General features: G+C 45.5%; 1 protein-coding gene across 1 annotated transcript; it reads left to right on the top strand.

Annotated features, from left to right (window-relative positions):
- Window positions 1-353: 353 nt before the first annotated feature.
- Window positions 354-19,724, top strand: LOC143278132 (E3 ubiquitin-protein ligase DCST1-like). The gene is made up of 12 exons (XM_076583164.1): window positions 354-710; window positions 1,981-2,193; window positions 2,949-2,993; window positions 5,940-6,109; window positions 7,863-7,973; window positions 8,904-9,003; window positions 10,377-10,499; window positions 10,907-11,157; window positions 13,291-13,538; window positions 15,376-15,506; window positions 17,929-18,141; window positions 19,395-19,724. Exons 1-12 carry the CDS (start codon window positions 354-356, stop codon window positions 19,722-19,724), a joined length of 2,292 nt encoding a protein of 763 aa, XP_076439279.1.
- The last annotated feature ends 3,512 nt before the right edge of the window (window positions 19,725-23,236 follow it).

Here is a 23,236-nt window from a genome sequence, read left to right as displayed (position 1 = left end):
CATATTTGGCTCAGTCAGTGCAGACCCCGGCGGACTGTCCGTGGTGTGTGTGTGTGTGTGTGTGTTATTTAGTAATTAATCAGGCTTATCGCGTCATCATGAGTTTTCATTGACGTCGCAGTTCCGGATAACGTCATCTCACAGCACGTTCTCATACGTACTCGCCATAAAAGTAGCCAAGAAATTGACCTTCAAAAGAAATGAGCGAGGAAGACCTTTATAGCTGCTCTCTTAGCATCCCGGAAAGTTACATCAGTGACGATGAAAGCGTTTGGTCTTTCAACAACAACTGCTCCTCAGAACGTGAGAGATATTGGACCGCGACATCGGAAGATGACTCGAACTGGTCAGCGATGGCATCTCAGCAGCAGCCTTTGTTGTCTGATAAACCGGCCAAGTCTTCTTTCAAGCAACCACCCAAACCACAGGCTGGGAAACGGAAGGTGGATTTCTCGGCAGCAAAGAAAACCAGGAAGAAAGCGAAGAAGCGAACCGCAAAAGTCATCGCGTTCGTGCAAAGGATTTTGAAGTCTGACCCTTCCGAGCATCGCGGTGTGAAAATGGTACTGGGGTTTCCCATTGGGCTGATCATCGCTGGTGCTCTCTACCTCACCGTCATCCAGCCATTGGACTTGGACCCTGATGTGCGGAACCTGGCTGGCAGCTTGATGGCAGTGGCGCTGGGCCTTGGCTATGCCTTCAGCGTGCAGGTGTGTGTGTGTGTGTGTGTGTGTGTGTGTGTGTGTGTGTGACCGCGTTGCTTAGAAATTGAATTGATTCTGAAAACTGACATGATTACATAATCTGTCTTTCCACCTTTTGACATAATTTATTAAGTTATACTTGCTTTTTTTCAATCATTGTAATCGTATTTGCATTTATTCATCTTGTATTTACTTATGTGTTGTTGTTTGTTGTTTTTTTATCTAAAGGAATTCTATTTTATTTCACACGTCAGAGTGGGTTCTCAAGGCCTGGCCACCGCACTGGGTTCATGCTGGAATAAAACACGTTTTGAGTTCTGTTTCTCTCTCTCTCTCTCTCTCTCTCTCTCTCTCTCTCTCTCTCTCTCTCTCTCTCTTCCCTCTCTCTCCCTCTCTCTGTCTCCCTCTCTCTCAGCCTGTCTCTATCCGTCTCTGTCTCTCTCCCTCTCTCTCTCTCTCTCTGTCTCTCTCTGTGTCTCTCTCTCCCTCTCTCACCCCCTCTCTTCTCTGTGTGTGTGTGTCTCTCTCTCTCCCCTCTCTCTCTGTCTCTCCCCCCCCCCCTCTCTCTCTCCCTCCCATGTTCGATCTCTCTGGTTCTCTATGTCACTATCTTTATGTTCCTCTGTCTTTTTCTGCCTCTCACAGGCTTTTTCCGTTTCCACCATCTCTCTCAACCTGTCCCCCCCACCCCCTGCCACTATCTCTCTCTGTCTGTTTCTCTGTCTCTGTCTCTGTCTCTCTCTCTCTCTCTCTCTCTCTCTCTCTCTCTCTCCCGGCTCTTTCTGTTTCTTTCTCTCCCTGTTTTGTCTGTCAATAATTATTTATGTCAGATACTTTCCTTTTACGTGTGTTTCGTTTTCTATTCTTTATTTCATTTACCTACCTATTTGTTTACTTGATTTACTGACTCATTTTATTTCATTTTCACTCACTGTTTTTCATTCTCTCTCTCTCTCTCTCTCTCTCTCTCTCTCACACACACACACACACACACACGCACACATACACACACGCACACACATACACTTTTTAGAAGAATTGGATAGGCTCTCAAAGGCTAACTGGTGCATCTGCTTCCTTTAACTACATTAATTTTTTTTAAATCAGTCAGTAGTTAATTGATTAATTTATTAGTTAATTGATTGATTGATCTATTCATTTATACATTTATTCATTCATCACTTTATTTTTGCAGGTGTGGTACACTTTGACGTCTCCTTGGAAACTGACAAGCGAAACATTATTGTGCGTTGTAACATATATCAATGTCTGGCAGGTTCGCTGCATCGTTCTGCTGGTACTGCCCATCTTTTTCGGCAAAGCGGGCCGCTCGTTCGTCGGGGCGTTCGCTCTCATCTTCCTGCTGTCCGGCCCCATCGACAACATCGTCACCAACTGCCGGGAGGTTGCGCGATCGCTGACCTGTCTGGCACAGCTGCTGGCCAACCACACGATTGCCAAGTGGAAACTGCGCCTGAACCCATTGAAGGTATTACATAGCGAAATCGAGGGAGGGAGATAGGGCGGGGAGATAAAAGGGAAGTAATAATAACGATAATGATATTTATATAGCGCTGAATCTTGTGCAGAGACAAATCAGAGCGCTTTCATACCAGTCATTCACACGTATGCATAACTCTAAAAACAGGAGAAACTGAAGACAAGGAAGAGGTAGAGATGGGAGGCTATCTTGGGAAGAGGTGGGTTTTAAGGTCAGACTTGAAAGAGCTGAGTGAAAAGACCTGACGAAGCGAAAGAGGAAGTTCATTCCAGTTGCAAGGTCCAGAGACAGAGAAAGAACGGCGGCCAGCAGTGGAGTGTTTGAATCTGGGTGTGCGTAAACAGAGTTGAACTGGAGCCGATCGTAGAGAGCGAAATGGAGTGAAGAGGTGAAGACAGCCACAGAGATAGGAAGGGGCAGAGTGGGTGGGGGGGAGGGGCTGGGGGTAGGGGTGGGGTGAAGGTTAAGTGGCGACATTAGAGAGAGAGAGAGTGTGTGTGTGTTGTTGTTGTTGTTGTTCAGTTTTACATCTATTCTGTATTCACGTCGTGTGATTTTAGACGAAAGTGTGTGTGCGTGCATACTCGCGCATGTGTGTGTGTGTGTGTGTGAGTGAGTGAGTGTGTTTGTGTATGTGCGTGTGTCTGTGTGTGACAGTTCTCACGTCAACAGATTAAACCCAGCACATGACCCATGACCCTTCCCCCACATCCCCCATCACCCCCCTGCCGCTTGTATGACAGGAGGCCGTGGAAGAGCTTCAAGAGGAGGGATTCATGATCGGTCGGGTGAGCTGGCTTCACTTACCTGTGTTTTCATCTGTTTTTCATTGATACACATTTTAAGAATGATTATTTATTTAAACGAACAAACAAACAAACAGAAAACATACGGACAACAAACATACAAACCAACCAAAAAAACAACAACAACAAAACAATCAACAACAAAAACAACAAAACACCAAAGAAATAAAACAAAACAAAAACCAATCATGCACAATTCTTTGTCAGCGTATTTTTGTTCAGATGGACAATGTTACTTTCATTAGCAGTCGAAGGGTGTTGACTGACTGTGACAATGTACGTGTCTGTTTTTTTGTTTGTTTGTTGTTGTTGTTTTTTGTTTGTTTGTTGTTGTTGTTTTTTTTGGGGGGGTTGTTTTTTTTTTTTTTTTGTGTTTTTTTTCTTTCTAACTTCAGAGAATCACAGTCATTTATTACATGATGAAAGACAGTGAGTGCTTGATTGCTGTGTTGATGTAGGTAACCCTCACGTACCAAAGTCACATTCACGCATATGTCATCGTCACACATGATGATTTTAGAATGCTAATCTTTCTTTTTTTCTTTTTTTCTTTTCTTTTGCAATCACAACGTAATTTCAGCCCATCGAATTTATAAAGAGGTGGAAACGAAGAGGACATGATCCGCGGAGCAGCTACTGTATTGTATTGTATTGTATTGTACTGTATTGTATTTTTTCGTCACAACAGATTTCTCTGTGAGAAATTCGGGCTTCTCTCCCCAGGGAGAGCGCGTCGCTACACTACAGCGCCACCCCTTTTCTTTTGTATTTTTTCCTGCGTGCATTTTTATTTGTTTTTCCTATCGAAGTGGATTTTTCTACAGAATTTTGCCAGGGACAACCTTTTTGTTGCAGTGGGTTCTTTTACGTGCGCTAAGTGCATGCTGCAAACGGGACCTCGGTTTATTGTCTCATCCAAATGACTAGAGTCCAGACCACCACTCAAGGTCTAGTGGGGGTGAGGGGGGGGAGAAAATATTGGCGACTGTACCGTGTACCAGTGCGCTCAGATGATCTCGCTTCCTAGGCGGACGCGTTACCTGTAGGCCATCACTCCACTCCACAAGTGTGTGTGTGTGTGTGTGTGTGTGTGTGTGTGTGTGTGTGAGAGAGAGAGAAGGGGGTAGAGAGAGAATCGAAGGAGAGAGAGTGAGAGAAAGGGGTAGAGAGGAGAAAGACAGAATGAGATCGAGAGAAAGGGATAGAGGAATGAGAGAAATGGGAAGAGAGGCGGAAGAGAGAGCATAGAGAAAGATGTGAAGAGAGGAGGAAGACAGAATGAGAGAGAGAGTGAGCGAGCAAGAGAGTGAAAAAAACAACCCACCAATCAACCAATATTTTTTTTTTTTTAAACACTGGTTAATTATGCCCTCAAAAGATGACTGGTCAGTTTGAATAATCAATATCATTTATTTCCGAAATAAAGGAACAGTTTGAACTTCAAGTACAACACATTCACACACAAAAACAAACAACAACAACAACAAAAACAACAATAAAGACAAAGCCTAAGAATTCACCAGTATTCAGTTGCCTCATTTGTTCAGTCAAGAAGCAACACACGTTCACAGCACCGATACATTTTCACCTGGTGATTTCTGCTTATTTTTTATTTCATTTCTGTCATTTGCTATCGAAATAGCTTTCATTTTTACTATGCGTTGACGTATTTACTTATTTGTTAATTTTGTTTAATTATTTCGTTCCATTTCATGCGCATGTCAGGTATCCGCTTAAAACAACAACAACAACAACAACACACTTTATTTTTCCACTGTTCCGTTACGCATCATGTACAATATCGACACTCCTTGCACAATATTCACTGTTCCATTACACACTATGCACAATAAAAAAAAATTTTTTTAAATGGCTGGGCTAGAAATGACAAAGCTCTGCAGCTCTGCGCTCAGCATAAAAATGAATGACATAGCAAAACGTGTGTGCGTGTGTGTGTGTGTGTGTGTGAGTATGTGTGTGAGCTTATGTTTCTGTGTCAGTGTTGTGACTGTGACTTTATATATTATCGCTAAAAAACATAAAATGATTCATGTGTTTGATTATGTAATGAACTATATATCAGCATAATCACTTACATCTTTTATTGTTTATGTTCACTGTATTCAGATATATATATTTTTCCCCATCTAATCTGAATTGTACTAATGATTTTATATACAAAATGAAACGGTGGTCGACCCAAGAAAGTCCGGGACAAACACACACACACACACACACACACACACACACACACACACACACACACACACACAAATAAAGACAACAAAATGCAGGCGATGTGGTGTAGCTTAAGTACATGAATCAGTCCTGCACGGTTTGACACATCTTCGAAACTGGAAAACTGACCCTTGAACTGCTTGATTATTGTTATTCAATGTCTGTGTCAGCTTTTGATATGTTATGGGTTTTTTATGCCTGTCCTGTATTCGTGATTATTATTGCACGTGTACGGTTGTGATCGATGACGTATGTATAATTTACTCTGTTACATTTCAAAGGTTTCTGTTGTTGTTGTTGTTGTCTACTGCGATTATTGATTGCACGCATGGTTTGCTCTAGGTTGGCATCTAAGCTGTTCTTTTATGCATACGTGTCGGATGACTATGGTTTTGTGCATCGTGTACGTGTTTTACACCTCAAATCCGTTTCTTTTGTTGAAGTGATGTTGTCTCGTTCGTCATTTATTAGACGGATTCCCCCGGCTCCTCGACAAAGGCGGCAGTACGCCGCAGGTCCTCCAGTCCTCCGTAGAGCTTCCGGGCCGCTGGGATTGGGTTGGGCCAGGTTTTCTCTCGGAGCGCTTGGTGGAGTGGGCAAGACTGCAGCAGATGGTCTGTTGTCTGGCTGCCTGTTCTGCAGGGGGTTGAGGTGATGAAACGTTCTGTGCTCTGTCTGCTGTCCCTGCAGGTGAGTCAGGCCGTGAGGAGCGCCTTCGGGCCGATCGTGAGGGAGATGGAGGACACGAACGAGGTGGAGGAGATGGAGGAGGACCTGGAGGAGGTGGAGAAGATCATCGAGGAGAGCAAGGAGAAGGGGCCTCCCCCCAATGCCTTCAGCGTGCAGCAGGTGGAAGACAAGTCAGTGCCAGAGTGGGGGTGGCTTGGAGGGGAGAGGTGTTCAGGGGGGGGGGGGAGCCTCGGGGAGAGGGGGGGGGTGAGGGGAGGGGGGGGGTGGAGGGGGGGGGGGCGGTTTGCATCTGGTGGAGGCGGGTATGACTCAATTAAAGCGCGTTGAGCCTATTTTATTATAATCATTATTATCATCGTCATCAACATATTGTGTTTGTGTGTGTGTGTGTATGTTTTTCTTCAAATATTGAGTTGTATAAGAACTCGTCATTATTCTTGCTGCTGTTGTCGTTGTTGACAGCATTTATGATGATGACGACGACGACGACGATACTGATGACGATGTTATTATCAACCACCACAATGTTGGTCATCATTCCTATGCTGATGACACTCAAATTCAGAAGAGTGATACCCCCCAAAAATTGTCCTCGCTCTTGCAAGAAACATCTGAATGCTTCCTAGACATTCAAAACTGGATGACTCTAAATAAGTTACAATTGAACGCAGACAAAACCGAAGCAATGATCATAGGAACTAAACAAAACCTCTCTTCCATCACAGCTGACTAAATCAAACTTGGCAGTACATCCATCCCTCTTTCCAGCTCAGTCAGGAATCTCGGCGTTGTCCTTGACAACACACTGTCCATGCAAAAATTTATCAGTCAGACATGTCGATCCTGCTACTGTCAATTGCGGCGCATCAGTTCCATTCGGAAATATTTGTCCACCGACGAACCATCTAGACTTGTCCATTCTCTCATTCTCTCTCGCCTTGACTACTGTAACTCCCTATTGTCTGGTTTGCCTGCTTCATCCATTCAGTCCCTTCATCGCATACAAAACTCTGCTGCCCGACTCGTCCTCAGAAAGAAAAGATCTGAGCACATCACTCCTATTTTGCAACATCTCCATTGGCTCCTTGTCTCACACAGAATAAAGTATAAGATCAGCACTCCATGTTATAAATGTATTCACAAATCTGCCCCTTCCTATCTCTGTGGCTGCCTTCACCTCTTCACTCCATCTCGCTCTCTACGATCGGCTTCGGATCCCCTCTGTTTACGCATACCCAGATTCAAACACTCCACTGTTGGACGCCGTTCTTTCTCTGTCTATGGACCTTGTCTTTGGAATGAACTTCCTCTTTCGCTTCGTCAGGTCTCCGCATTCAGCTCTTTCAAGTCTGGCCTTAAAACCCACCTCTTCACGAGATAGCCTCCTTCCCCTACCTCTTCCTTGTCTTCAGTTTCTCCAGTTTTAGAGTTATGCATGCGTGTGAATGACTGGTGTGAAAGCGCTTAGATTTGTCTCTGCAAAAGACTCAGCGCAAAAGAAATATTATCATTATTATTATTATGTTGATGATGATGCTGATTATGATGATAACGATACTATCAGCAATGATAATGACGACGACTACAATACTGACCTCGATGAAGAACGACGACGATCATGTTGATTCTGACGGCAATTATGATGATGACAGCGATTATGACAGCGATGATTGTGATGATGATGATGATAATGACGACGACGATACTGACAGCAGTGGTGATGTGATGACGATGGCGGTAACGTTACTTACGGCGAAGAAGATTATGATATTGATACTGACGGCGAGCATGATGATGACGACCACAGTTTTGACAGTGATGATGTTGTGGATGACGACGACAACGGCGACGATACTGACGGCAATGATGATGATGATGATGATGATAAAAATCGATGATGACGGCGACGAGTGGCTATGGCAGACACAAGCTTACGGGCAAGCTGAGTCAGGCACAGGCCGTGCAAGAGAATTGGGAGAAGAAACTGGACCTTCGCTGTGAGGATGTCTTCGGTAAAGCCGTCATCAAGTGCAGGTCCACTTTGGTCACAGTTGTGGCTATTCTCTTTCTTTTCTGTTCTGTCCTTCTTTCCGTTTCATTCTTTCTTTTCTTTTCTTCATTCTCCTCCTTTTTGTTTCCTTTTTTTTGGGGGGGGGGGGGGAGGGGCATGGGGGGGAGGGGTGCCACGGAATTTGCGGCATTTTGTTTCATATATTTCGACGATGATAAAGGGAACGATGAAGAAGCTGCTATGGGAGGTCGGGGTTGGGGGTCCATTTACATTTGAAACTTCTTGACAAGGCTGTTCTTTGAGTCAACATCATGATCAAAGATGATGGTGATGACGAAGAAGCTGTAATGGAGGGAGGCAGGGGGGGGGGGAGGGGTGGTAGGGGGGGGGGGGGTCCATTTACGTTTGGAACTACTTGACAATGCTGTTCTCTCCTACTACATATATTCTTGCGTTAACCAGGCTGAGAGATACAGACACCTGCAGTGATGGTCAGGAAATTTGAGCAACAACCCCCCCCCAGACATACACGTGAAGTGGATGAACCTCGATTCATATGTGCGCGCACGCGTGTGTGTGCGTGTGCGTATGTGCATGCATGCGCGCGCGTGCGTGTGCCCTCCCCCAACCCCCACGTAGGAATAGATATTGATTTGAATCCATAATGATGACGGAGCAGAAAAACATGATGAAGATTTACGAAGTTTGCGTGCGTGCGTGCATGCATGCGTGTGCATGCGTGTGTCCACACCCCGACCCCCCCCCCACCCCCCCACCCACCCCCACACACACACACACCCGCCCACCCCTCCCCATCCTCACAGGAATGAATATTGATTTTAATCCAAAATGATGACGGAGCTGAACACCATGATGATTTCTGAAGTCTGTGGTGTGTGTGTGTGTGTGTGTGTGTGTGTGGCGGTTGCTTGCACGTGCACGTGTATTTTCAGGGAGTGGTTTGGCGACCTGTGGGACAAATGCCTGAACGCTCTGTGGATTCTGGGCTACGTGTTGTGTCTGCCTCTCAAGATGACCTTCTTCTGTGAGCTGGTCTGTGGTTTACATTAGGATGCATAACTACTGAACCGGTCTGTGGTTTACATTAGGATGCATAACTACTGAGCTGGTCTGTGGTTTACATTAGGATGCATAACTACTGAGCTGGTCTGTGGTTTACATTAGGATGCATAACTACTGAGCTGGTCTGTGGTTTACATTATGATGCATAACTACTGAGCTGGTCTGTGGTTTACATTAGGATGCATAACTACTGAGCTGGTCTGTGGTTTACATTAGGATGCATAACTACTGAGCTGGTCTGTGGTTTACATTAGGATGCATAACTACTGAACCGGTCTGTGGTTTACATTAGGATGCATAACTACTGAACCGGTCTGTGGTTTACATTAGGATGCATAACTACTGAACCGGTCTGTGGTTTACATTAGGATGCATAACTACTGAGCTGGTCTGTGGTTTACATTAGGATGCATAACTACTGAACCGGTCTGTGGTTTACATTAGGATGCATAACTACTGAGCTGGTCTGTGGTTTACATTAGGATGCATAACTACTGAACCGGTCTGTGGTTTACATTAGGATGCATAACTACTGAGCTGGTCTGTGGTTTACATTAGGATGCATAACTACTGAGCTGGTCTGTGGTTTACATTAGGATGCATAACTACTGAGCTGGTCTGTGGTTTACATTAGGATACATAACTACTGAACCGGTCTGTGGTTTACATTAGGATGCATAACTACTGAACCGGTCTGTGGTTTACATTAGGATGCATAACTACTGAACCGGTCTGTGGTTTACATCAGGACGCATAACTACTGAACCGGTCTGTGGTTTACATTAGGATGCATAACTACTGAGCTGGTCTGTGGTTTACATTAGGATGCATAACTACTGAACCGGTCTGTGGTTTACATTAGGATGCATAACTACTGAGCTGGTCTGTGGTTTACATTAGGATGCATAACTACTGAGCTGGTCTGTGGTTTACATCAGGACGCATAACTACTCCTGAGACCCACGCATTTCCTGTTTTGCTTTGTTGACTCACTTTTGTAGACAAAGTGAGTGTGTTATAACCCGGTGTTCGGTTGTGTGTGTGTGTGTGTGTGTGTGTGTGTGTGTGTGAGTGATAAACTTTAACATTGTCATTTTCTCTGGAAATGCTTTGTCTACCAATAACAAACATGGCTTAAACACAGTAGGAAAAAAAAACATCTTCACAGTCATACCATATAATCGGTTGTAAGTTTCACGAATTAAGCCGTATTTTCGGATCGTTCACGGTTTATTTCGTTGAGGCTCACGCACATGCACACTACATACATACGACGTTTGCGTTTTTTGTTGTTGTTGTTTTTATCTCTTCCCCCCCCCCCCCCCCCCCCCCCACTTCCTCAGGTGAAGATCATCCCCGGGGCACTGGGAATGAATTGTGAGTCCATGGACGTGGTGGAGCCAGGCTTGGGCGACACCTACCAAGCTGCCAAGGACATGATCAGTGAGGTCGCCGAGGGTCTGAAGGTGACGACACTCAGTTTGGATGGGGCTGGCTAACTAACTCATGATGACGTACGTGTGTGGGGGGGGGGGGGGGGGGAGTAGGGTGGGGAGTGAGTGTGTGGGGGAAAGGTGAGTGGGTGCGTGAGTGTGCGTGTGTATATGTATGTGTGTGTGTGTGTTTGTGTAGCGGTGTGTGTAGGTGTGTGTGTGTGTGTCCATTTTTGTAATGCGTCTTGAGCACTATTTAGAGAAGAGGCACAATATAAATCCGTTTTATTATCGTTATTATTATCATTAGTAGTAGTAATAGGTGTTACCATCATCATATTCATCACCATATACATCATTATCATTGGTATCAGTAACATCATTAGTCTTCTTCCTCTGACTGCTGTCATTGACATCATCGTCATCATCACTCCACACAGGTCCAGCTGCAGTACCGACTGACCAGCATGGGTGACTCGGGGCCCAGCGTGATGACGGCGGAGGAGATCCGGGCCCGCGCCATGCACGAGTTCGATTCCAAGGCCCGCTGGGCCAACCTGCTGCTGATGGTGGTGAAGGGGCTGGTGGCCTGCACCTTCCTGCTCGTCTTCCGCGCCTCCTACCAGTACAACAAGGGCTACCTCACCAAGTTCCAGTACGACAACGTCTACATCACCAGGTACTTCAGGAGGTGAGGATGGGGAAGGAGGGGCTAGCCAGGCTTTTATTATTTATCAATGGGTTGGTTGGGGTTTTTTTGCTGGGTTTTTTGTTGTTGTTCTTGTTCTTGTTGTTTTGTTTTGTTTTTGTTTTGTTTTTTATGTCTTGTTTTCTGCGTTCTTGGACTGCAACTCCTCCCACGGTTCACTTGTGTGTTCGGCCGTTTTCAACCCGCCGTGTAGGCAGCCATACTCCGTTTTCGGGGATGTGCATGCTGGGTATGAGTGTTTTTTTTATGTGTACGGCCGTTTTTAACCCGCCATGTAGGCAGTCATACTCCGTTTACGGGGGGTTTGCATGCTGGGTATGTTTCTTTTTTCCATAACCTACCGAACGCAGACGTGATAATACTGGGGATCTTTAACGTGCGTATTTGTCCTCTCGATCGTCGTCACTGTCTGGCCGTGTGTTGCATGCGCGCGTTTTGCTTGTAGTCTGGGCTGGTTTGTGTGTGTGTGTGTGTGTGTGTGTGTGTGTGTGTGTGTGTGTGAATTGGCGGACATTGTGAGACTGGTTTGTGAAGTTGATGGGTCAATCAAGTCAGCACGCACGCCAGCCAAAAGCAGAACAAGCGGGCACTCAGTCAGCCGCTCAGTAAGTTGCTCAGTCAGCCACCCAGTCAGCCGCTCAGTCAGCCATTCAGTAAGCCGCTCAGTCAGCCGCTCAGTAAGTTGCTCAGTCAGCCATCATCCACTCAGTAAGTCGCTCAGTCAGCCATCAGTCACTCAGTAAGTCGCTCAGTCAGCCATTCAGTAAGCCGCTCAGTCAGCCACTCAGTAAGTCGCTCAGTCAGCCATCAGCCACTCAGTAAGTCCCTCAGTCAGCCATCAGCCACTCAGTAAGTCCCTCAGTCAGCCATCAGCCACTCAGTAAGCCACTCAGTCAGCCATCAGGCACTCAGTAAGTCGCTCAGTCAGCCATCAGGCACTCAGTAAGTCGCTCAGTCAGCCATCAGGCACTCAGTAAGCCGCTCAGTCAGCCATCAGGCACTCAGTAAGCCGCTCAGTCAGCCACTCAGTAAGTCGCTCAGTCAGCCATCAGGCACTCAGTAAGTCCCTCAGTCAGCCATCAGCCACTCATTAAGTCCCTCAGTCAGCCATCAGCCACTCAGTAAGTCCCTCAGTCAGCCATCAGCCACTCAGTAAGCCACTCAGTCAGCCATCAGCCACTCAGTAAGTCCCTCAGTCAGCCATCAGCCACTCAGTAAGTCCCTCAGTCAGCCATCAGTCACTCAGTAAGTCCCTCAGTCAGCCATCAGCCACTCAGTAAGCCACTCAGTCAGCCATCAGCCACTCAGTCAGCCACTCAGTCAGCCATCAGCCACTCAGTCAGCCATCAGCCACTCAGTCAGCCACTCAGTCAGCCATCAGCCACTCAGCCAGCCATCAGCCACTCAGTAAGTCCCTCAGTCAGCCATCAGCCACTCAGTCAGCCATCAGCCACTCAGTCAGCCACTCAGTCAGCCATCAGCCACTCAGCCAGCCATCAGCCACTCAGTCAGCCATCAGCCACTCAGTAAGTCGCTCAGTCAGCCATCAGGCACTCAGTAAGTCCCTCAGTCAGCCATCAGGCACTCAGTAAGCCGCTCAGTCAGCCATCAGGCACTCAGTAAGCCGCTCAGTCAGCCATCAGCCACTCAGTAAATCGCTCAGTCAGCCATCAGCCACTCAGTAAACCGCTCAGTCAGCCACTCAGTCAATAGGTCGGTCAGTGAAAAGCAAGAAGTGTGGGTAAGGAAGGGACAGTGAAGGTGGGAAGCGCGAAATAAAAACAAGACAGGCAGCGTTGTGGTTGTATACAGCGAAATTGAAACTGGGCACTCACACACACACAACGCGCAAACAAACAACACACACACACACACACACACACACACACACACAGTGACAAGCAAACACACAGCCACAAGCAAACACACACACACACACACACTTACTCGCTCACTCACTCACTCACTCACACACACACACACACACACACACACACACACACACACACACACACACACACTATTTACAGAGTCAGATAGATAAAGAAACAAGAACAAATGCATCAATCGTAAAAAAAAAGTCAAGTGACGAAACTGTCTATCTCCGCAACACAGAATCGACGCGCGACGCCATGCCCAGGGCAAGAAGACCCTGTTGCCGCTGAAGAAGTCGGAAAAGAAGACCGTGATTTTCCCCACCAGCCTCAAAATGATGCCCCGCGAGAAAAAACTGGTGACGTCATCCATCGGGGGCCTCATCTTCCGCGTCATTATGACGGGCCTTGTGGTCTATGTGGATTCCCTTCTGGTGTGGATCATGGACGTCATCTACCGCAACAGCAAGATCGAATATCACCAAACAGGTTCGTGATGTCTACACGCGCGCATACACACACACACACACACACACACAAGCACAGAGACCGGGAGAGAGGGACCGATCCACCCCGTCATCTTCATTAGAATCATAGAATCATCAGAAGAAAATACAAACATACAAACTGACTGTCTTTCGCTGTGTGATTCAAGAGACTGTCTTTCGCTGTATATGTGTTTCAGAAGACTGTCCTTCGCTATGCATGTGTTTCAGAAGACTGTCCTTCGCTATGCATGTGTTTCAGAAGACTGTCCTTCGCTATGCATGTGTTTCAGAAGACTGTCCTTCGCTATGCATGTGTTTCAGAAGACTGTCCTTCGCTATACACGTGTTTCAGAAGACTGTCTTTCGCTATACATGTGTTTCAGAAGACTGTCCTTCGCTATGCATGTGTTTCAGAAGACTGTCCTTCGCTATGCATGTGTTTCAGAAGACTGTCCTTCGCTATACACGTGTTTCAGAAGACTGTCCTTCGCTATACACGTGTTTCAGAAGACTGTCTTTCGCTGTATATGTGTTTCAGAAGACTGTCCTTCGCTATGCATGTGTTTCAGAAGATTGTCCTTCGCTATGCATGTGTTTCAGAAGACTGTCCTTCGCTATACACGTGTTTCAGAAGACTGTCTTTCGCTATACACGTGTTTCAGAAGACTGTCTTTCGCTGTATATGTGTTTCAGAAGACTGTCCTTCGCTATGCATGTGTTTCAGAAGATTGTCCTTCGCTATACACGTGTTTCAGAAGACTGTCTTTCGTCATACATGTCTTTCAGGAGATTGTCTTTCGTTATACATGTGTTTCAGAAGACTGTCCTTCGCTATACACGTGTTTCAGAAGACTGTCCTTCGCTATACACGTGTTTCAGAAGACTGTCCTTCGCTATACACGTGTTTCAGAAGACTGTCCTTCGCTATACACGTGTTTCAGAAGACTGTCCTTCGCTATACACGTGTTTCAGAAGACTGTCCTTCGCTATACACGTGTTTCAGAAGACTGTCTTTCGCTATACATGTGTTTCAGGAGATTGCATTTCGCTATACATTTGTTTCAGGAGACTGCATTTCGCTATACATTTGTTTCAGACTGTCTTTCGCTGTGTGTTTCAGGGAATTGTCTTTCACTGCGTGTTTCAGAACATGTGTTTCAGGAGATTGTCTTTCGTTATACATGTCTTTCAGGAGATTGTCTTTCATTAGACATGTGTTTCAGGAGATTGTCTTTCGTTATACATGTGTTTCAGGAGAGTGTCTTTCGTTATACACCTGTTTCAGGAGATTGTCTTTCGTTATACATGTGTTTCAGGAGATTGTCTTTCGTTATACATGTGTTTCAGGAGATTGTCTTTCGTTATACATGTGTTTCAGGAGATCGTCTTTCGTCATACATGTCTTTCAGGAGATTGTCTTTCGTTATACATGTGTTTCAGGAGATTGTCTTTCGTTATACATGTGTTTCAGGAGATTGTCTTTCGTTATACACCTGTTTCAGGAGATTGTCTTTCGTTATACACCTGTTTCAGGAGATTGTCTTTCGTTATACATGTGTTTCAGGAGATTGTCTTTCGTTATACATGTGTTTCAGGAGATTGTCTTTCGTTATACACCTGTTTCAGGAGATTGTCTTTCGTTATACATGTGTTTCAGGAGATTGTCTTTCGTTATACATGTGTTTCAGGAGATTGTCTTTCGCTATATCTATGTCTTTCTTTCGCTATATCTGTGTCTTTCTTTCCTTATATCTGTGTCTGTCTTTCGCTATATCTGTGTCTGTCTTTCGCTATATCTGTGTTTCACGACATTGTCTTTCGCTGTACATGTGTTGCAGGAGAACATTTTGTGAACATCACTGTCAGAGGCAGCGGGTTCATGGCGGAGATCGTACGCATGTTCATGAGCACCCTCAACAGTCACCACAAGCTGGACTCCGTCACCACCAACCACGCCTGCCTGCCCTTGGTACACACACCTTGTGTCTTCATATGGTAACCCATGCTGTCTTTCCCATGTTATCTCCAATTCATCTTGCCCATTGTACCCCAATGTTGTCTTGCCCAGGTTATCCCAGTGTTGTCTTTCTCATTGTATTGTTGTCTTGCTCATTGTACCCCAATGTTGTCTTACCCAGGTTACCCCAGTGTTGTCTTTCTCATTGTATTGTTGTCTTGCTCATTGTACCCCAATGTTGTCTTACCCAGGTTACCCCAGTGTTGTCTTTCTCATTGTATTGTTGTCTTGCTCATTGTACCCCAATGTTGTCTTACCCAGGTTACCCCAGTGTTGTCTTTCTCATTGTATTGTTGTCTTGCTCATTGTACCCCATGTTGTCTTGCCCAGGTTACCCAGTGTTGTCTTTCTCATTGTATTGTTGTCTTGCTCATTGTACCCCATGTTGTCTTGCCCAGGTTACCCAGTGTTGTCTTTCTCATTGTATTGTTGTCTTGCTCATTGCACCCCATGTTGTCTTGCTCATTGCACCCCATGTTGTCTTGCTCATTGCATCCCATGTTGTCTTGCTCATTGTACCCCAGTGTTGTCTTTCTCATTGTATTGTTGTCTTGCTCATTGTACCCCATGTTGTCTTGCTCATTGCACCCCATGTTGTCTTGCCCAGGTTACCCAGTGCTGTCTTTCTCATTGTATTGTTGTCTTGCTCATTGCACCCCATGTTGTCTTGCTCATTGCACCCCATGTTGTCTTGCCCAGGTTACCCAGTGCTGTCTTTCTCATTGTATTGTTGTCTTGCTCTTTGTACCCCATGTTGTCTTGCTCATTGTACCCCATGTTGTCTTGCTCATTGTACCCCATGTTGTCTTGCCCAGGGTACTCCAGTGTTGTCTTACTCATTGCATTCCTTGTTATCTTGCTCATTGCACCCCAGGTAACCCACGTTGCCTTACTCATTGTACCCCAGGGTACCTCATGTTGCCTTACTCATTGTACCCCAGGGTACCCCATGTTGTCTTACTCATTGTACCCCAGGGTACCCCATGTTGTCTTACTCATTGTACCCCAGGGTACCTCATGTTGTCTTACTCATTGTACCCCAGGGTACCCCATGTTGTCTTACTCATTGTACCCCAGGGTACCTCATGTTGTCTTACTCATTGTACCCCAGGGTACCCCATGTTGCCTTACTCATTGTACCCCAGGGTACCCCATGTTGCCTTACTCATTGTACCCCAGGGTACCCAATGTTGTCTTACTCATTGTACCCCAGGGTACCCCACGTTGCCTTACTCATTGTACCCCAGGGTACCTCATGTTGCCTTACTCATTGTACCCCAGGGTACCCCACGTTGCCTTACTCATTGTACCCCAGGGTACCCCACGTTGCCTTACTCATTGTACCCCAGGGTACTTCATGTTGTCTTACTCATTGTACCCCAGGGTACCTCATGTTGTCTTACTCATTGTACCCCAGGGTACCTCATGTTGCCTTACTCATTGTACCCCAGGGTACCCCATGTTGCCTTACTCATTGTACCCCAGGGTACCTCATGTTGTCTTACTCATTGTACCCCAGGGTACCTCATGTTGTCTTACTCATTGTACCCCAGGGTACCTCATGTTGTCTTACTCATTGTACCCCAGGGTACCCCATGTTGTCTTGCTCATTGTACCCCATTTTGTCTTGCTCATTGTATCCCAGTGTTGTCTTATTCATTGTACCCCATGTTGTCTTACTCATTGTACCCCATGTTGTCATGCCCTGAGTTGTCTTGCTCATTGTATCCCATATTGTCTTGCTCATTGTACCCCCTTGTTGTCTTGCTCATTGTACCCCCATGTTGTCTTGCTCATTGTACCCCCATGTTGTCTTGCTCATTGTACCCCCATGTTGTCTTGCTCATTGTACCCCCATGTTGTCTTGTAAGTCATGTTGTCTTACCCAGGGTACCCCATGCTGTCTTGCTCATTGTACCCCATGTTGTCATGCCCCGAGTTGTCTTGCTCATCGTACCTCATGTTGTCTTGCTTATTGTACCCAATGTTGTCTTATCACACACACACACACACACACACACACACACACTAACGCAGCCCTCCCTCTTCCCCTCCTCCAACAATCCCGACTGAAAACCTCTCATATTACCCAAGTGCACGCAGTACAGGGTAAAAAATGTTTTCCGTCAAAAAAAATGATCTCTTTGGTGAATAAACATTAATTAAATCAATGACTAGTCAACCAACCATCCAACCAACCAATTCTTTTTTCTTTATCTTCTCACTTACGTTATGCAGTACAGTGTAACCACAGCTTTCTGTCTTAAAAATAATGAATCACTTTAGTGAACAAACATTAAATCAGTGACCAGCCAGCCAGCCAGCCAACCAACCAACCAATTCTCCTTCTTTATGCTGAACCCAGGCACGAGAGCCGAGCGTGCTGAAGAACGTGCTGGTGTTCGCCGTGCATTTCGCCGTCTTCATCTTCATCCTTCTGGAGGCCTACGGTCTGCGGCTGCGGAGACTCATCTGCTCCTTCTTCTACCGAAAGCGCGAGAAGCGCCGAGTGCTGTACCTATATAACGAGATGCTGAAGAAACGGAAAGGTTACCTCAGGCACATGAGACACCGTGTTCGTAAACAGGTAGAGATGAAGATGTTGTTTGTTTGTTTTGTTGGTTTGTTTGGTGTGTGTGTGTGTGTGTGTGTGTGTTGGGGAGGGGACGGGAGGGTAGAGACGGAGTGTTGTGTCGTTTCGCGCAACAATTCAGTATGTTTTCAAGCGCCTTACGTCATACTTTATCGAAATGTTTATCGATAGCTTTTAAGTTACAGCAGAATAAACAAACATGGATCTTTTCCTGGTCGTGAAAAGTCCCCCCCCACCCCACCACCTTCCTCACACACACAAACACACACACACACACACACACACACACACACACACACACACACACACACACACACACACACACACACATACTCCGTTTTTGGGTGTGCGCATGCTGGTCATGTTCGTATTTCCATAACCCACTGAACACGGGATCGTTAACGTGCACGTGTAAACTTCTGCATGTGTGTATACAAACGAATGGGGTTCAGGCACTGGCATGTCTTTACATAATTCATGTTGACCTGGGAGATCGAAAAAATTTCCACCATGAACTCAACAGACGCAGCTGGGATTCGAACTCGGGACTCTACGATTTAAAGTCCACTGCTCTAACCACTCAGGTATCGCGCCCGTCACACACAACATACACGGAGTGTCTCGTCGGCGCGACAAATGAGCAGGCGAATCGCACTTCATCTTTTACTTGGTACTGGAGTGTGAATTAAGACTTACCTTGGGTGTACACATCTGTCCACGTACCTTATACATAGAAATAAAGATACTGACATTGTATGAAAGTCGTGTACGACTATGACCAATAAAACAGGAGAGGAGGAGGGGGACAGCAAAAAACAACAACAAAACAAAGCAAAACAAAAAAAAACAAGCTCTCCCGATTTTCTGGGCTATAACTTGATTACAGTGGAGTTTCTTGTTCAAACTACATCCCCCACTCTCTCGGCCAAGAGGGCTATAGGACAGTCGGCGTTGCGATGGTCCCCAGAGACCAGCTAGCACCCAAGGCTGCAACACCGTGTAAGAAGAGCCAGTACAATCTTGCCATGCCTCCTAGTCTGAGAGACACAGTCCTTCACAAAAGACTAAGCTGTGAATGAACTCCCACCGCAGTGGAGAAACCATTCATCGTACAGCTTTCACTTCGCTGTGTGCCCAGCTAGAAGCTCATGTCAACTTCTGATATAAGTACATTACATAGCAGTACAAGTACTGACATACACATCATCACGACAACAACTAACACAGACAGCCTGCGTTTGGTGCAGATCCGCAACAGGAAGCTGAAGGGCCAGACCAACGTGCTGACGGCCCTCAAGCTGCAGTTCCCCAGGCTGTGCTGCTGCCTCAGGTGGCTCAAGTCATCCCGGGACTCCTGCCTCATCTGCCAGGAGCCGGAGGGCAAGGGGTTCCAGCGCTGCCCCACTCCGGGCTGCAACTGGGGCTACTGTGCCGAGTGCTGGAAGGACATCAAGCGGCGCTGCTACGCCTGTGGGGGCAGGCCCGACGGGGAGTCCGGCACGGATCCCAGCGAGGACGATGAAGATGAGTCGTCAGACACCAGTGGCATTGACGATGACCAGCGGTTTCTGCACTGAGTGTGCTGTGCTGTGCTGTGTTGTGTTGTTTTTCTGCACTGAGTGTGCTGTGCTGTTGTGTTGTTTTTCTGCACTGAGTGTGCTGTGCTGTGCTGTGTTGTTGTTGTTTTTCTGCACTGAGTGTGTTGTGCTGTGCTGTGCTGTGTTGTTGTTTTTCTGCACTGAGTGTGCTGTGCTGTGCTGTGTTGTTGTTGTTTTTCTGCACTGAGTGTGCTGTGCTGTGCTGTGTTGTTGTTTTTTTTACACTGAGTGTGCTGCTGTGTTGTTTTTACACTGAGTGTGCTGTGCTGTGTTGTGTTGTTTTTCTGCACTGAGTGTGCTGTGCTGTGCTGTGTTGTTTTTCTGCACTGAGTGTGCTGTTATGTTGTGTTGTTTTTCTGCACTGAGTGTGCTGTTATGTTGTGTTGTTTTTCTGCACTGAGTGTGCTGTGCTGTGCTGTGTTGTTTTTCTGCACTGAGTGTGCTGTTATGTTGTGTTGTTTTTCTGCACTGAGTGTGCTGTTATGTTGTGTTGTTGTTTCTGCACTGAGTGTGCTGTTGTGTTGTTTTTCTGCACTGAGTGTGCTGTTGTGTTGTGTTGTTTTTCTGCACTGAGTGCGCTGTTATGTTGTGTTGTTTTTTCTGCACTGAGTGTCTGTTATGTTGTGTTGTTTTTCTGCACTGAGTGCGCTGTTGTGTTGTTTTTCTGCACTGAGTGTCTGTTATGTTGTGTTGTTTTTCTGCACTGAGTGTCTGTTATGTTGTGTTGTTTTTCTGCACTGAGTGTCTGTTATGTTGTGTTGTTTTTCTGCACTGAGTGTGCTGTTATGTTGTGTTGTTTTTCTGCACTGAGTGTGCTGTTATGTTGTGTTGTTTTTCTGCACTGAGTGTCTGTTATGTTGTGTTGTTGTTCTGCACTGAGTGTGCTGTGCTGTGCTGTGTTTTTTTGTTGTTGTTTTTTCTGCACTGAGCGTGCTGTTATGTTGTGTTGTTTTTCTGCACTGAGTGTGCTGTTATGTTGTGTTGTTTTTCTGCACTGAGTGTGCTGTGCTGTGTTGTGTTCTGCACAGAGTGTGCTGTGCTGTGTTGTGGGGGAGTGAATGGAGGAGGGGTGGGGAGGTGGGGCCGGGGGATCATCCCGTGTTGTCCGGTGCCTGCAAGTGTCGTCATGTGTTGTTTGTTGTTGTTGTTGTTGTTTTTCTAACCGTTTTGGTGACATTTATTCATCCCACTCTAGTGAAGAAATGACACGGCATGTTTATTTCTGGAAACCCCGTTGGGGAACATGAAAGTGTTACAGGTTCCATGTAACTAATACAAACAAGCAAACAAAAACAACAACAAACAAAACAAAACAAAATATGGATGTCACTGGAGCGCTTTTATACAAACAGAAGGAAAACCTGTTTTCTTCACCCTGACACATAATCATCATACTAGGTTAGAACGTCAGACCAGGGCCGCGCATTTCATGACAGTCACCGTAAAGTTGACACATTTGGCGCAAAGATCGGCGATTATTCTAAGTTAAAACGTCCGATTAATATTTCACAATCGGTAAATCTTACATGCCTCAGCCTCCAGTTCTTGGGGCATTAATGATGTTAAGACACTGCACAGTGTTTGTGATTGTTGTTCACAATCCTCCACGATGCTGTTGGGGCTCACCAACAGTTTGAAAACAGCTTTAACAACAGTCAGCTTGTCCTATGTTGTTGTTGTTGTTTTTATACCGGAACAGTACGGCAGGCCAAGTCGGCGAATCGCATCGAACCATGACTGGTCTTTATCAGTCTTTGGTTTCTCATGCATGATAAAGATCTATACTTAACAACACATGTAATTGTCGATATATTCTTTTCAGTCCTTCTGTCACGTTGGCATAGTCGTTCATGGCTCATTCGGATGAGACGATAAACCGATGTCCCGTGTGCAGCAAGCGCTTAACGCACGTAAAAGAACCCACGGCAACAAAAGGGTTGTCCCTGGCAAAATTCTGTAGAAAAATCCACATCGATAGGAAAAACAAAAACAAAAAAACTGCAGGTAGGAAAAAAAAGGGGGTGGGGCGCTCTCAGTGTAGAGACGCGCTCTCCAAGGAGAGAGCTGCCCAAATTTCATACAGAGAAGTCTGTTGTGATAAAAAGGAGTAATGCAATACAATATATCATTTATTACAAGTGGGGAACGTCTTTGAAACAAACAAACACCAAATACGCAGCAATTGAAAAAACTATTTTTTCTTTGTTTTGTTGTTTGTTTTGGTTTAGATTTTGGGTTTTTCCTGTATATTGTGTTTGGTTTGAATTTAGGTTTTTCTCTTTTTCTTCTCTTTTTTTTTCAAACCTGTTTTGATTCATATTTGTTTTGTTTTTCTATACACGTTGTTTGGGTTTAGATTTTAATGTTGATTTTTTTTTCTTCTAAGAATTCTTTTCTTTGGTGAAATGGGTGAAAGAAATCACTATTGTAGTGGCCTTTCCTGTTTTGTGTGTGTGTGATCCACTGTGATTAGCGTGGAAAGTTCCTTCCCTGATAGTGCCTGGATATGCTGCCTTGGGTGGGAGTGTGACTGCGTTGTTATTGGTAGGGGTATACATGTGCAGAAACATTTGCTGGTCTTTGTTTATCTTTATTTGTATCTCTCTCTCTCTCTCTCTCTCTCTCTCTCTCTCTCCCCCACCCCCCCCCCCCCCCCCCCCACCTCCGACCGCAACAGACCCTGCCCCCCAACACCACCACCCCTTCCCATGTGTTTGTGTAATGGCCTGAGGCTGATGTACAATAAACCATTTGTCTTGTCTTCTCTCTCTCTCTCTCTCTCTCTCTCTCTCTCTCACTTCTGTCCCTCCCTCTCTTTCTCGATAGTACGAAGTTGTAAGTTATTGTCACTACTTTAAAAAAAAAAAGTATTACTGAACAATTTGTTATATTAGTGCTGTTTACTGTTGATTTTTACTGTTAATTACTATTATAATGGTCGTTGTCACTACTTAAAAAAAAAGGATTACTGAACAATTTATTATACTAGTGCTGTTTACTGTTGATTTTTACTGTTAATTACTATTATAATGGTCGTTGTCGCTGTTAGTGTTGAGATGGTTTATAGTTGAAAGTATTGTTATTCTTATTATCATTGCTTTATCATCATCATCAGTGTTGTTGTTATTGTCTTTCTCTTTTGAGTATCAGATATAGATATATATATATATATAAAAGGGATGTGTGCACTAGCTGCAGTATGTTGTGGCCTTGCTATTGTGTTTTGCAGTATTTTTGTGCAGAAGGTACGTGTGCGTGCGTGTTTGTGCTCGCGCGCGCGTGTGTGTGTGTGTGAGGGGGTGGGGGGGGGGGTGTTATTGGGGTGGAGAGAGCACATGATGCGCGGGCCACCATTATTTTCTATGATTTTTAGAAGATGTGGGGTGGCTGATGATTGATATCATTTCTAACACCCCACGCGCATACCAAATTCTGTTTGAAGCCAGCAGCAGAGTCTTGAGTTTTGAGTGTTATTTTGATTTGCTGCATCG

Source organism: Babylonia areolata, chromosome 2 (assembly GCF_041734735.1).
Source record: "Babylonia areolata isolate BAREFJ2019XMU chromosome 2, ASM4173473v1, whole genome shotgun sequence".
Classification (NCBI taxonomy): Eukaryota; Metazoa; Mollusca; class Gastropoda; order Neogastropoda; family Buccinidae; genus Babylonia; species Babylonia areolata.
The sequence above is the reverse complement of the archived record's forward strand: the minus strand, read 5'-3'. Positions and strand labels throughout refer to the sequence as shown.

Bases quoted from the DNA above. Each gene is read 5' to 3' on its own strand.
- LOC143278132 (XM_076583164.1), top strand. From the start codon at position 354: ATGGCATCTCAGCAGCAGCCTTTGTTGTCTGATAAACCGGCCAAGTCT. The intron at 6,110-7,862 runs GTCAGTGCCAGA...TGGCTATGGCAG, and splicing joins GTGCAGCAGGTGGAAGACAA to ACACAAGCTTACGGGCAAGC. The intron at 10,500-10,906 runs GTGACGACACTC...CACTCCACACAG, and splicing joins AGGTCGCCGAGGGTCTGAAG to GTCCAGCTGCAGTACCGACT.